At 37.6% G+C, this 12,192-nt stretch overlaps 1 protein-coding gene across 6 annotated transcripts in view; it reads left to right on the forward strand.

Moving 5' to 3' along the window:
• Nucleotides 1-12,192, forward strand: part of ADGRG6 (adhesion G protein-coupled receptor G6) — a 134,598-nt gene that overhangs the window by 95,740 nt on the left and 26,666 nt on the right. For all 6 annotated transcript variants that reach the window (XM_036317445.1, XM_036317446.1, XM_036317442.1 and 3 more), the window contains 8 exons: nucleotides 504-615; nucleotides 1,669-1,733; nucleotides 2,301-2,511; nucleotides 3,553-3,724; nucleotides 5,267-5,407; nucleotides 7,519-7,638; nucleotides 9,495-9,540; nucleotides 11,361-11,467. In XM_036317445.1, coding sequence (XP_036173338.1) covers nucleotides 504-615; nucleotides 1,669-1,733; nucleotides 2,301-2,511; nucleotides 3,553-3,724; nucleotides 5,267-5,407; nucleotides 7,519-7,638; nucleotides 9,495-9,540; nucleotides 11,361-11,467 — 974 coding nt within the window. The remainder of the gene's footprint in view (nucleotides 1-503; nucleotides 616-1,668; nucleotides 1,734-2,300; nucleotides 2,512-3,552; nucleotides 3,725-5,266; nucleotides 5,408-7,518; nucleotides 7,639-9,494; nucleotides 9,541-11,360; nucleotides 11,468-12,192) is intronic.

Below are 12,192 nucleotides of genomic sequence, written 5' to 3' on the forward strand. Positions count from 1 at the left end.
AGGTTCTTCTTGCCATTCCACCAGCAAACTAATAGGCAGAAGATGCTTTCAAAGCAGCTAGAGACATATCCAGAAAATATCCCACAACTCAATGATGACATTATTTTATAGGCTTTCCCCTTTGAAAAAAGATCAGAGGAGAATTTACATTTCAAAGTTTTCAGGACTGTTTTCATTTTATATAGTGTTTTTTTAATAGACCTTTATTGTACTCATTTTACCTGCTAATGATTTCCTTTAGAGTGATATATTTTCTTAAGTGTATGGTTTTATTTGGTGGTTGTGTAATCTGTAATAATTTTTGCATCTGAAATGGAGTAAATGGTTATTTTTCCAAATTTCTAATTTCAGATTTTTACAAATTCAGAACACAAAAATCTAGTAATTTGGTGGTACATGAAATAAATACCTAATTAGCAGCATTGTTATCTTGCTGTCATCTTGCACCTCTAACTTCAAAGAATAGATTAATGTTTCTCATGTTGGTTCTTATTTTCACATAGGCACATGTCCTGCGGAGGAGAAACCCAAAGGCTTTTACTGGCCAGTCATCCTGCCTTCTGAATACAGGCACCGTTGTCCAGGGAAGCCAGGCTTTTATGCTTCACGGACCTGGTAATACCTTCATTGACTTTTGCCAGCAAAGTTCACATCATCATACCTTCCCAGGGTTCCACATGTTGCACCAAAGTTCCCAGGCATTGTTTATTGTTTAGAAAGAAGGGCAAGAATCTCTATGTGTGCCAAAATGATAACCTCCATGAGAGGTAAGGATGAGGCAGGTTACCGATAAAAGCGTTTTTACTCCAGGCAACGTTTGAATTTAGCCTTCTCCAAAGAAAGATGGAGGCATTTGGAAACCAGAGGGTATCTCTAGAGCAAAGCACCTTATATATGGATGAACCAAGCTAGCTGACAGCCTTTGGCCATGCATGTGAAATTCCAAGACTTTTTTAACGACCTGGGATAGCTATTGTTGGAGAGGGAAGAGGCAGCCAAAGAGGGAATGAAGATAGGATCTGGGTCAGGGCAGTTTGCTAATGGGGGCTGTCAGGGTAGAGATTTTCCCTGAATGTTTAACAGAAACCACAGGTCAACTACAAATCAAATCCAGTTCTTCACCCTCAACCGCACTCCAGATTAGGGTTTTGTTGGTGGGGGGCTTCGGAAACAGAAACTTTGCTCCTACTACTGTCTTTCACACATGGTAGGAGGACAAGGGGTCTGCAGACATTGACCTGAGTGTGAAGCATGGCTCTGCCTCTTCCTGGTTGAGACCTTGGAAATCCCTTGACTTATTTTAGTCTGTGTTCTCATCTATAAAATGTGGACTGCTTTACAGAGTTATGTGAAATCAATGTCAGATTTACCTGGAAAGTTCTTAAAGCAGTACTTGACCCATATTAGCAAATATGGCTTTAGCCTTAGTAACCTGATGTACCTAGATTAGCCTACAGGCTCTTGCTAGTGTTTTGTTTCCATGAGTCATGCACTTGATTTTTTTCCCAATAAGAATTTAATTTGAGGAGTTTAATTTCAGTATATTATACTTTTATTTTCAAATGAAACACATAGATATCAAGGCAAATTCTAAAACTTTTCATTACCTAATTTTGTCAGTTATGTCATTTATGCCAAATATTTGAAATACTTTTTTTTGGTTCATAGTTATCGTGACCTTTCCAACACATCTTTAATCTACTGGGGGGATCCTGATATTTCCAATTGTTCAAGTAAGTGAATGATTTTCTTCGGTTCTCAAAGACAAATGGAAATGACCTCATATTTCATGGTTTTCATCCTCTTCAGGCATGTCTTCTCCCAGTGATACTATTGTAATATTAAAAGCTAGCAAATGATAAATTTCACTTACTTAAGGTAAAAAATACTTTTTTTCTCATTTTGATTTCCTGTTGTAGTCATTCTAAAAACTGCTTAACATTTTTAGAGAAAACAAAAATAATATACACATTGATATTCATATCAATGTTTTATAGTTTTGTATTATTTTAAATAGCAAATAATCATTTATTCTGGGTCCATTTCTATTAGAACTATATGTGAATATTGGTCTCGCCAATATGTGCTTAAGGGCACAATTTGTGTATTACTAAAGAAAGAAGTTAGTTTGTGTGTGAAGAAATATTATTGCTCTGTAGAGAATGTTAGAAGGGGGTATACACATAAAACTTGATATGCTGCTTAAACTATGAAGTTAAATATCATACTTTTTTTTTATCCTGGAAATGATTTTAAAAAATAGGTAAAACTTGATATGTTGTTTTTTCTGTCTTTTTTAGGGGAAGCAAATGAAGTTGCCAATCAGATTTTAAATTTAACTGGTGATGGACAGACCTTAAACTCGGCCAATATTACCAACATTGTAGAACAGGTCAAAAAACTTGTGAATAAAGAAGAAAATATTGATATAACTCTTGGCTCAACTATAATGAATATATTTTCTAATATCTTAACCAATTCAGACAGTGACTTGATTGAGTCATCTTATGAGTAAGTTTTTTCTGGAGAGTAAATTTTTTTTGGGTGCATGTGTTGTTATATAATTTCTCACATATCTGAAAGCTTTTTGCCCAGATCTCATCATTTAAATCTCTAGAAGATCCATTGATATTTCCCAAGATCATTCACAAAGTGAACTTCGAAGTTTCTTATTTTTTTTTTTAGTTATATAATTTACAAAAATATTAGGATTATCATCTGGCAAAATATTAAATAATCCCAGAAAAGCATAATCAGTATGTCATTTGCATCTGAAAAATGTTAACTGGGTTTACTTCAATAGATTAATAAATTATCTCAAATATTCATTTATAGCACCCCCCCCTCTCTTTTTTTTGCTTGTAATGGAGACACTTAAGAAACACTCAACTCACAACTTTAAGGTATAACTTGGTTAGTGTGAGTCACTCTCCTATGAACTGTGGTACAGAATTACCACAGACATGTTATTGTACTTCTGAAATGAAAAAGTCTAAGGGAGAAAATGCACCTATTTTTATATAATTTATTTTTTTTCTAATTATTTTACTTAAGATATTGCTATTAAGATACTTAATTTCACCTATTTCCTTCCTTTCAATGAAATTTCTTTGATCAAAATTATATATTTGTTAAAATGAATTATTATGTAGATAACTTACCTTAGCTACATAATAATTACAAACTATTTTTTACAGTTTTTTGTAATTCAAAAAATACTTTTACACATTATTTTCTTTGATTCTTACTCAGTTGTGAATAGGACACATATTCTTTAAATGAGGAAAGAAAGACTAAAATAGGTAAAAATCAGACTTTGTTTAGTATGATTTAATTGTTGATTTTTCCTTAAAGCCTATATTTTTCTCTTGAGGATGTATTTATCACTATGATTCTGTGTATTAAGTGCTATTATTGTGGTTTGGGTAATTTTGTGAGATCAGACATAAATACACAATTATTTTTTGGCTTGTATCTTGTCTGGCAACAAATCATGTGTGCAGGTACCTAAAACATGTCACTTAATGGTGGTATTATTTGTCATTTCTTTAGAGCGTTAAAAACAATTGATGAATTGGCTTTCAAGATAGACCTAAACAGCACACCACATGTGAATATTACAACTCGGAATTTGGCTCTTGGAATATCATCCCTATCTCCAGAGACTAGTGAAGTTTTAAATTTTAGCATCAGTCTTCCAAAAAATAATGAGTCATATTTTCAGGTATGAGCTAGTAGTTTCTTTAACTAATTAGATAGATTAAAACTTTATGATCACCTACAAGTTGCTCTTCAAGGAGACGCTGGTCTGAGGGATGGCAGGCAAGTTGGAATGCCAACTACGGTATGTGGCCACATAGAGGGAATATACTTTCAGAACCTGGATGATAGAGGCAGGCAGTTTACCTTCAGGTGATAGCAGAACTAAGTATGAAAGCACTAGTGGGGTCCACCCTGTTGGGAAAGGGGATTGGGAATAAGTTCATCAAGAAGAAAGAACTTTATTACGGGCCCAAAAGTGGGAAGAAGCATGGTGTATTCTCTGCCAGTGGCGTTCCCAGGTGAGGGTTATAATTAGAAACCTGAAGAACTTGTCAAAACAGAGGGTGGGATCCCATTCCCAGGGATTCTAATTTAATTGTCCCAAGGTGGATCTCAAAAACTTGCAGTTTTAATGCGTCCCCAGGTATGGCCGATACCGTTGGTCTGAGGATCGTGCTTTGAGAACCAATGATGTGGAAGGTTGGGAAGGCAGGTGATAGTGAGGTTGGACAGGAAAGCTAGGGCCAGAATAATGAAACCTATCTGACCTGCTCAAGTGACACTTGGGCAAATAATGTTTAAGTGTCTACGGTGTGCTAGACAGTGTTAGACACGTGGGCAAATGCAAGAATTGAAACAGTGCCCTTAACATGGGAAGACACACGGTGGCATGGCATACTTCTTAACTGTGGAGAAAAGCCAAGATAAAATATTTACAAATCTGGATGTGAGGCAGAATTTATTCTGCTTTAGACTCGGGGCTCTTCAGGGTAACCCTATTTGACATTTTAAGAGTGAAAACTCGGTCAGCCTCAGTCTCATTCCAAGTCTATTTGCTCGCAAACACTCTTTGGCCTGATCTGTGGGCTCAGGAAAAATGGCATCCAAGTGTTCATAAAATTTCAACTGCTTCTCTATGCGGTGATACTCATTCTTAACAATCAAACAAATCAACTCTTTTTTTTTTTTGGTAATTGTTTTTCACTGCATGTTTTGAGAAAGCTCAAAATTTATTGTCACCCTGGCTGCAGTGCCTCAGTAGGTTGTGCCTCATCCTGTGCACCAAAAAGTGCACAGTTAGATTCCCATTAGGGCATATCCTTGGGTTGTGAGTTTGATACTGGTCAGGGCACGTGCATGAGGCAACTGATCTATGTTTCTGTCTCCCCCTCCCTCTCCCCCTTTCCCTCCTTTCCTCTCTCTCTTAAATCTATAAAATATATTTTAAAAATATATATTAATGTAAATCTAACTCTTATATTTGGAAATGTTAACTGATTTTTAAATTTCTCAGTTGCCTTAGTTAAAATCCATGCATTTCCTGTTTTGCTACATATGGGAAAACCAGTGAGATGCATGCCTTTGTCCATAGGGGATTCACCAGGAGGGCAGTGACAGGTGGAGGGCAAGGGCAGCCCTGATCCTAGCCAAGGTGATACTTGCAATAAATTATCATTGTGATTTCATGGTGATTACTCTACCAATTTATCCCTGTGTGTGACAGATGGATTTTGAGAGCAGACATATGGATCCATTGGCTTCTGTAATTTTGCCTCTAAACTTACTTGAGAACTTAAGTCAAGAAAATTCTGTATTAGTTAAAAGAGCACAGTTTACTTTCTTCAATAAAACTGGACTTTTTCAGGTAAGTATTCATTAAACTGTTATTTTTTCCGTTGCAAATTGAGTTCCTTTGCTCTAAAGGGAAATAAAAGTTTAGCTTCCATGGAACTGTATCATGACGTAGAAAAATTAACCTACTATATTTTGAAAAAGGAAACATGTTAAGTTTTTTATTTGATTACAGATAATTGCATGCTTATGAATAGATGTGTTCATTAAATATTTTTAATAAATCAGATATTAGATTAAGACTTGCATGATGCAAGTATAAATGGAATTTATGGAGAAGTTACTCTTTACCATTCCTTTTGTTAAATATTTTATTTAAAAACTCCCCAACAGTTTAGATCTTCAGAGTTAAAGAAATCATGTGCCAAAGGAAAGGTTTTGTTTTGTTTTGTTTTGTTTTAATTCAACAGGAAGCACTGTTTACATAATGAGCAGCATTCTTGGCTTTAATCAGTTTTCCCATTAGTATTTCCAATGAACTTTGGCCTTCACACATTCCCAGATTGGGGTGGCATTGTGCTAAGCACATATTATCATTTTTATTGGCATCATTTCTAGATACTAGGAAGTCCACTGCCAGCAAACACTGGTGACCTCTGATTGCCTTTGAAAGCACAACCCCATCTAGGGCAATTTTACTCAGCCCTTAAAAAAAAAACTTATCTATTATATTGAAGATACCAGTGTCTATCAAACAGAGAGACCTATGTAAGAGAAAGTGGCCAGTCTCAAGGAGACTTGACTGGTTTCTAACAGGTCTGCCCTGCATGTCATGTGTGGAGCAACGGCAAAGTAGACCACCAGTAAGTAAAAGGAATAACATGGAATAATGTACAGTAATTCATCACCAAACTTTAAAAATTTATCAGTAAATGTGTTAGGAGCAAGCTTTATAAAATTTTTGAGTAGATTAAAATGTAATTACCCGTCATTACTCGGAAGGATTTAATAGCTATGAATACAAAAAAAACCAAAAAAACCTGCATTTGTGAAAATTATTTGAGGCTTACAGTAATGTCACCTTTAAAACAAAACATAAAATGCAGTAGGTATCACAAAATGTGAATGGTGGTTCGGCCAGGGGGTTGTCGATTTAGAGGGCAGGTTGAGCCCAGCAGGAAAGATTTAGGACTTACCTTCTCCATACCATCTATTCCTTCTCCTTTGGCATTTCCCTGTCACTGTTTTTGTTAGGAAATATATGTTTGTTTTTTAAAGGGAATGCATAGCAGAGTAAAGCAAATTTAAGGGTTCTATGCTTCTCTCTTCACATAGTGAACAAAATTTGAGGTTTGTTTTTTTTAAAGGAAAGGTCGAGTATCCCCAAACAATAGCCGACCTATTGAGAGTGACCACACAAAAGTAATAAAAAGTTATATTCTAGATGCTGAGATTCATTTGGCATAGAGGAAATCCTATAATTATTCCAAAACAACCGTGTTTATAAACTGCAATAGGGAATTTCAGGAGGTTTGACAAGAAACACAAGGGGAAGAAGAAAGTTGAGGTATCTCGCTGGAGAGTCTGTGGTCCCAATCGTTTTGCTCAGATTCGCTAATTGGGTTCCTGGCAACCTTGTCTCTGAAGTGGAAGCCGCAGCAAGTATGGAGTCAGAGAAGGTGGACGGTCTGAATGGAGCTTTACCCCATTACATGTAGGGCACATCAGTAAACCCGTCCAGCTTTCAGCCCGGGTGTGAAAGATGAATTGGTTTTTATTTTCCACAACATCTTTTCTTCATGCTTCTCCAAAGGAAAACGACTTCATCTGTTTTCTAGGTTAGGGAAGTGACCTAATTGTTTCACAGCTTTTTATGAGTTTATATTATTTATGGCGGTGCATTGTTTCAGATGGTAACTGGCTGGCGTCTGTCACAGCCGTCAAGATGAAGTTTTATGGCCGTCGCCTGCTGCGCTGGCTGAGAATGTTCTCTCAAATGTATTTATTATAATAAGGGAAATAGCAAAGCCCTTTCAGGAAAGGCAGCGATTCGAACTTATAAACAGGATGTTCTATAATTCAAGATCTTAAGTGTAAAAAGTGCTGACAGCTTGCTTATTTTGGAACAGCGGAATGAAAGTGTGTACTTTTGACTAATACACATTTTTTTTTTTTCTTTACAAGGATGTAGAGACCAAGAAAGGCACCTTAGTGAGTTATGTGATGGCATGCAGTATTGGAAACATTACCGTCCAGAACCTGAAGGATCCAGTTCAAATTAAAATCAAACACACACAAAACCAGGTAAGAAAACACTGCAAATAGTGATGGAGTCGAAGCAGACTATTTCAGGGAAAGATGGGGATGTTTCTTTTACATGAAAACAAGTAACTGACACTTTTTTGGAAGGGAACAATTTTCCCGAAAGGGGGAATGGATAAACACGTAGAGCTCTAATATCACAGGAAATGGTGGCAATCAGGGGAAATCTGTCTTATCTAGGACTCAATAATCGGAAGGAGAATGGGAGTGAAGAAAAGGGCACCTGTTGCTAAGAAATGATGTATATCACTTGAGATAAATTAGATGTAGATGCAGTTGTACTCTCCTGCCATTAAAAGTTTTGTTTTTTAAATTTTAATATATTTTTCAATCACAGTTGATGTACAATATTATATTAGTTTCAGGTGTACAACCCAGTGATTAGATAACCCTGAAAAACTTAGAACCCCCATCCCCCCGGCACCATACATAGTTATTACAATATTCTTGACTGAGTTTCCTGTACTGTACTTTACGTCCCCGTGACTATTCTGTAACTACCAATTTGTACTTCTTAATCCCTCCCCCTTCCCCCCCCCCCACCTGGCATTTGGTTGTTTTTTAAGGTCAAGATCATTGCTACAGAGGGCACAGCGGGGTAACAGGGTTGACTTAAGTTTTGAGAGGTTAACCGTTGCCTAAAATCTTGGCAAATGCTTTCTTAATTGCTCTATTACCCTGGCAATCATCTGTTTATACGAAAAAATTACATGGGGGTTTATGTTGTCGCAGGTGGTCCAGGCACGGGTTAGTCCCCTTTTTATGGAGGGTCCCAGTCACGATTCCAGCATTTATTAGGCAGGCAGGAAGGTGGGCGGAAGTGAGCTGGCTGATAAGGACTGAGGCTTGGAAGTTAAGTCATCTACTCACTAGTTCTGCTTTGTCACGAAACCCTCAACCTCCTTGTTTTACCTTCTGGCCTCCTTTGTTTCAGCCCCCAGCTCCTTTATCCATAACAATTTATTTTTTATTGTGGTAAAATATACAAAACAAATTTTACTATTTTTAAGGACGCAGTTTGGTGACTTTGAGTATATTCACATTATTCTGAAACCATCACCACGTGCATCTTCAAAACTATTTCATATTCTCACTGAAACTGCACCCATAGAATAACTCCCCTTGCCCCTCCCCAGCCCCAGGTAACCACCATTCTTCTCTCTGTCTCTGAATGTAACTGCTCTAGATTTCTCATGTAAGTGGAATCATATAGTGTGTGTCCTTTTATTACTGGCTTATTTCACCTAACATAATATTTTCAAGATTCACCCATATTATAGCATGTGTCAGAATTTCCTCCCTCTTTAAGTCTGAATAATATTCCATTGGAGATATACATACATACATACATACATACATACATATCTCCCTCATTTTGTTTATGCATTTCTCCATCCATGGACACTTTGATTTCTTCTACCTGTGGCTATTGTGAATAATATTGCTGTGAACATAGGTGTGCAAATACCTGTTTGAGTCCCTAATTTCAATTCTTTGGGGTTATACTAGACATAAAGGAGAAGTTTAAAGAGGAAGTAAAATTACAGTGTAAAGAGTTTTGCTAAATGCACAGCATTTTATGATGGGGCATATATAGTAAACTTTAGGTAAATGAGTAACACGATTCCTCATGCGGTTATAGTTGATTTCCACCTGAAGTCTGTGTGAGAGGAGGTTACCCCTGGATCGCCTGTCATTCGTAGGTGCTGTTAGTACGACTAATGCTGACCCATTTCTTTGTGCAAGCCTTAGCATTTTACTCTTTCCATTTCCACACCATAGGATTTTTCCATTTATTTTAAACACAACTTCATATTTTTATTCTTATGTTAATATAGGCAGTGCCTAATCCCATCTGTGCCTTCTGGGATCTGAACAAAAATGGTAAGTTTTCAAATATATTGGCTATCTTAATAACAACTGACTTTTAAACTTGTTAGACACCCCCGTATCCTTTCATTCCACCCCAAACCAGAGTGAGTCACAATATAAGTGTGATAGCAACTGAGCTGAAAATTTTAGTTTGGGCAGCTTGGGAACTAAATTCTAATTTCTAAAACTTTTTATTCATTGCAAGAGGAAGTAGAAAGGCATGGTTCTTTAAAAATTCAAACCTCTTTATTTCAGTTATTTATAAAATAGAGTAACATTTATATTGCCGTTGTAGGTGAACATCGATGTACACTTGGTCTCACGCTTCTAGGACACTTCTGAGAAGGTTTTGTGATCTGCATAAGGCATATCACTGGAAATCCAGCTTGTGGCCCTCGGAGTATGGGAGAAAGCCCACTGCAGGGCTGAAAGATAGGGATGGTTATAATAGCTGTGTACCACTGGGAGCAAGTGAGCTGCCTCCTGAATGACGTTTGACAATCAGGAGACAAAGGCAAAAATTCAGAGTTCGAACATGAGGTGTAAGGTGTGGAGATCTCTTTGAAGGGAAGGACCAGAGATGAAACCTCCCACTTCTACCCCCTAAGGGTCATCTTCCCTTAGGGTCCCCATTGGGATTATCCTGCTTCTTGCAGAGATGTGGCCTGTAGATGTCCAGACCTCTTTCCTCGATACTCTATCACAGCTGGAAGGTTTTTTTTTGTTTGTTTTGTTTTTTTAAATATATTTTATTGATTTCCCACAGAGAGGAAGGGAGAGAGATAGTTAGAAACATCGATGAGAGAGAAACATCGATCAGCTGCCTCCTGCACATCTCCCACTGGGGATGTGCTCGCAACCCAGGTACATGCCCTTGACCGGAATCCAACCTGGGACCTTTCAGTCTGCAGGCCGATGCTCTATCCACTGAGCCAAACCGGTTTCGGCTGGAAGATTTTTTTTGTTTTTGTTTTTTTTTGTTTAATTTTTAGTTGCACAGTTTTGAAAAGTTCCTGATTTACTAGATACATAATTTAAAATGATATTATCTTCCATTCTTAAAACATTCTTCAAATGCATGAGTTGCTCATATTCCACAGCATAGTATAAAAGTCAGGACAGATGTATTAAAGGCACTCACCGGAAGTTGCCACTATGCACCACTGCCATGTCCATGCTAGCATGTTCCAAGAAAGGCCTTCCTGGTCTCATGTCTTCACGAAAACATAGACTGACTGACCCGAGGGGGAAAAAAGTTGATTTCTAGAGATTTCATCCATATATAACATGTTTGAAAAGAAATATTCCCTTTTAGGAAAGTCTGTCTTATCATATACTAGAAATTAAACTTGAATCAAAGTTTGGCAGAACCCTGAAGCACTTTAGTGGTACACACTTGAAAACCACTGGCGAGATCATCTCTAGCTGCCCACCCAGCACTAACACTCTGTGATTCCAGGAATCTGAAGGCTGGGGAGGTTGGAGGGTGTGGGGGGTAAGAGATCAACTGAAGGACTTGTATGCATGCATATAAGTATAACCAATGTACGCAAGACACTGGGGGCAGGGGTGGGGGGATGAGGTATGTGCCGGGGGAGTAGGGGAGGCTGGGGGAAGATCAATGGGGGGGAAAAGGAGACATATGTACTACTATTTATAATACTTTAAAAAATAATTTTTTAAAAAAAATATTCAGCTTTAAATAGTATGCATGTTACAGATAAACTGTAGGCAGGAGACATGGAGGCATTTTCTCTAAAGAAGATACCATCCATTATAGAGGAGGAACTGACCTGCCATTGTTTTTATTGTTTGCTGACTTCCCCCTGCAGAAGGGTCTGGATTTTGGAACACGTCGGGATGTGTTGCTCACACAGATTCAGACGCCAGTGAGACGGTCTGCCTGTGTAACCACCTCACACACTTTGGAGTTCTGATGGTAGGGGAGGATTTTGAAACTCATTTTGAAATAATGTAATTTTGGAAGGCATACTTTTTTGTGTGTCAGCCTTTTGAGCTTATGTGTTTGGGGAATTATTTCCTGATAATTTTCATCTGTACCATGAATCTTGATTCTTAATGAAGAATCTAAGTAACAGAGGTCATATATTAAAAATATACAAAAGTGCCCAGCCGGCATGGCTCAGTGGTTGAGCACCGACCTATGAACCAGGAGGTCAGGTTTTGATTCCTGGTCAGGGCACATTCCCAGGTTGTGGGGCTCAATCCCAGTGTGGGGTGCAGCCAATCAACAATTCTCTCTCATCATTGATATTAATATTTCTCTATCCCTATTCCTTTCTCTCTGAAATCAATAAAAATATTTTTTAAATAGAAAAGTAATTGCAGAAAAGGAACCTACTTTTTTCCCCATAGCATTAACAGTGTTGATAAATAATTCTAGAAACAAGAATATCACCATGAAACTTTTGAATTCATCCACAGACTTGTACCTTTACTTATATCTGATATACTTGAGTTTTTGCAGACACTTATATATGTGTGTGTGTGTGTGTGTGTTTTATTGATTTCAGAGAGGAAGGGAGAGGGAGAAAGAGAGAGAGAAACATCAATGATGAGAGAGAATCATTGATTGGCTGCCTCCTGCACATCCCCCACTGGGGACCGAGCCCGCAACCCAGGCATGTGCCCTTGGCTGGAATC

Source organism: Myotis myotis, unplaced genomic scaffold, assembly GCF_014108235.1.
Source record: "Myotis myotis isolate mMyoMyo1 unplaced genomic scaffold, mMyoMyo1.p scaffold_m19_p_7, whole genome shotgun sequence".
Classification (NCBI taxonomy): Eukaryota; Metazoa; Chordata; class Mammalia; order Chiroptera; family Vespertilionidae; genus Myotis; species Myotis myotis.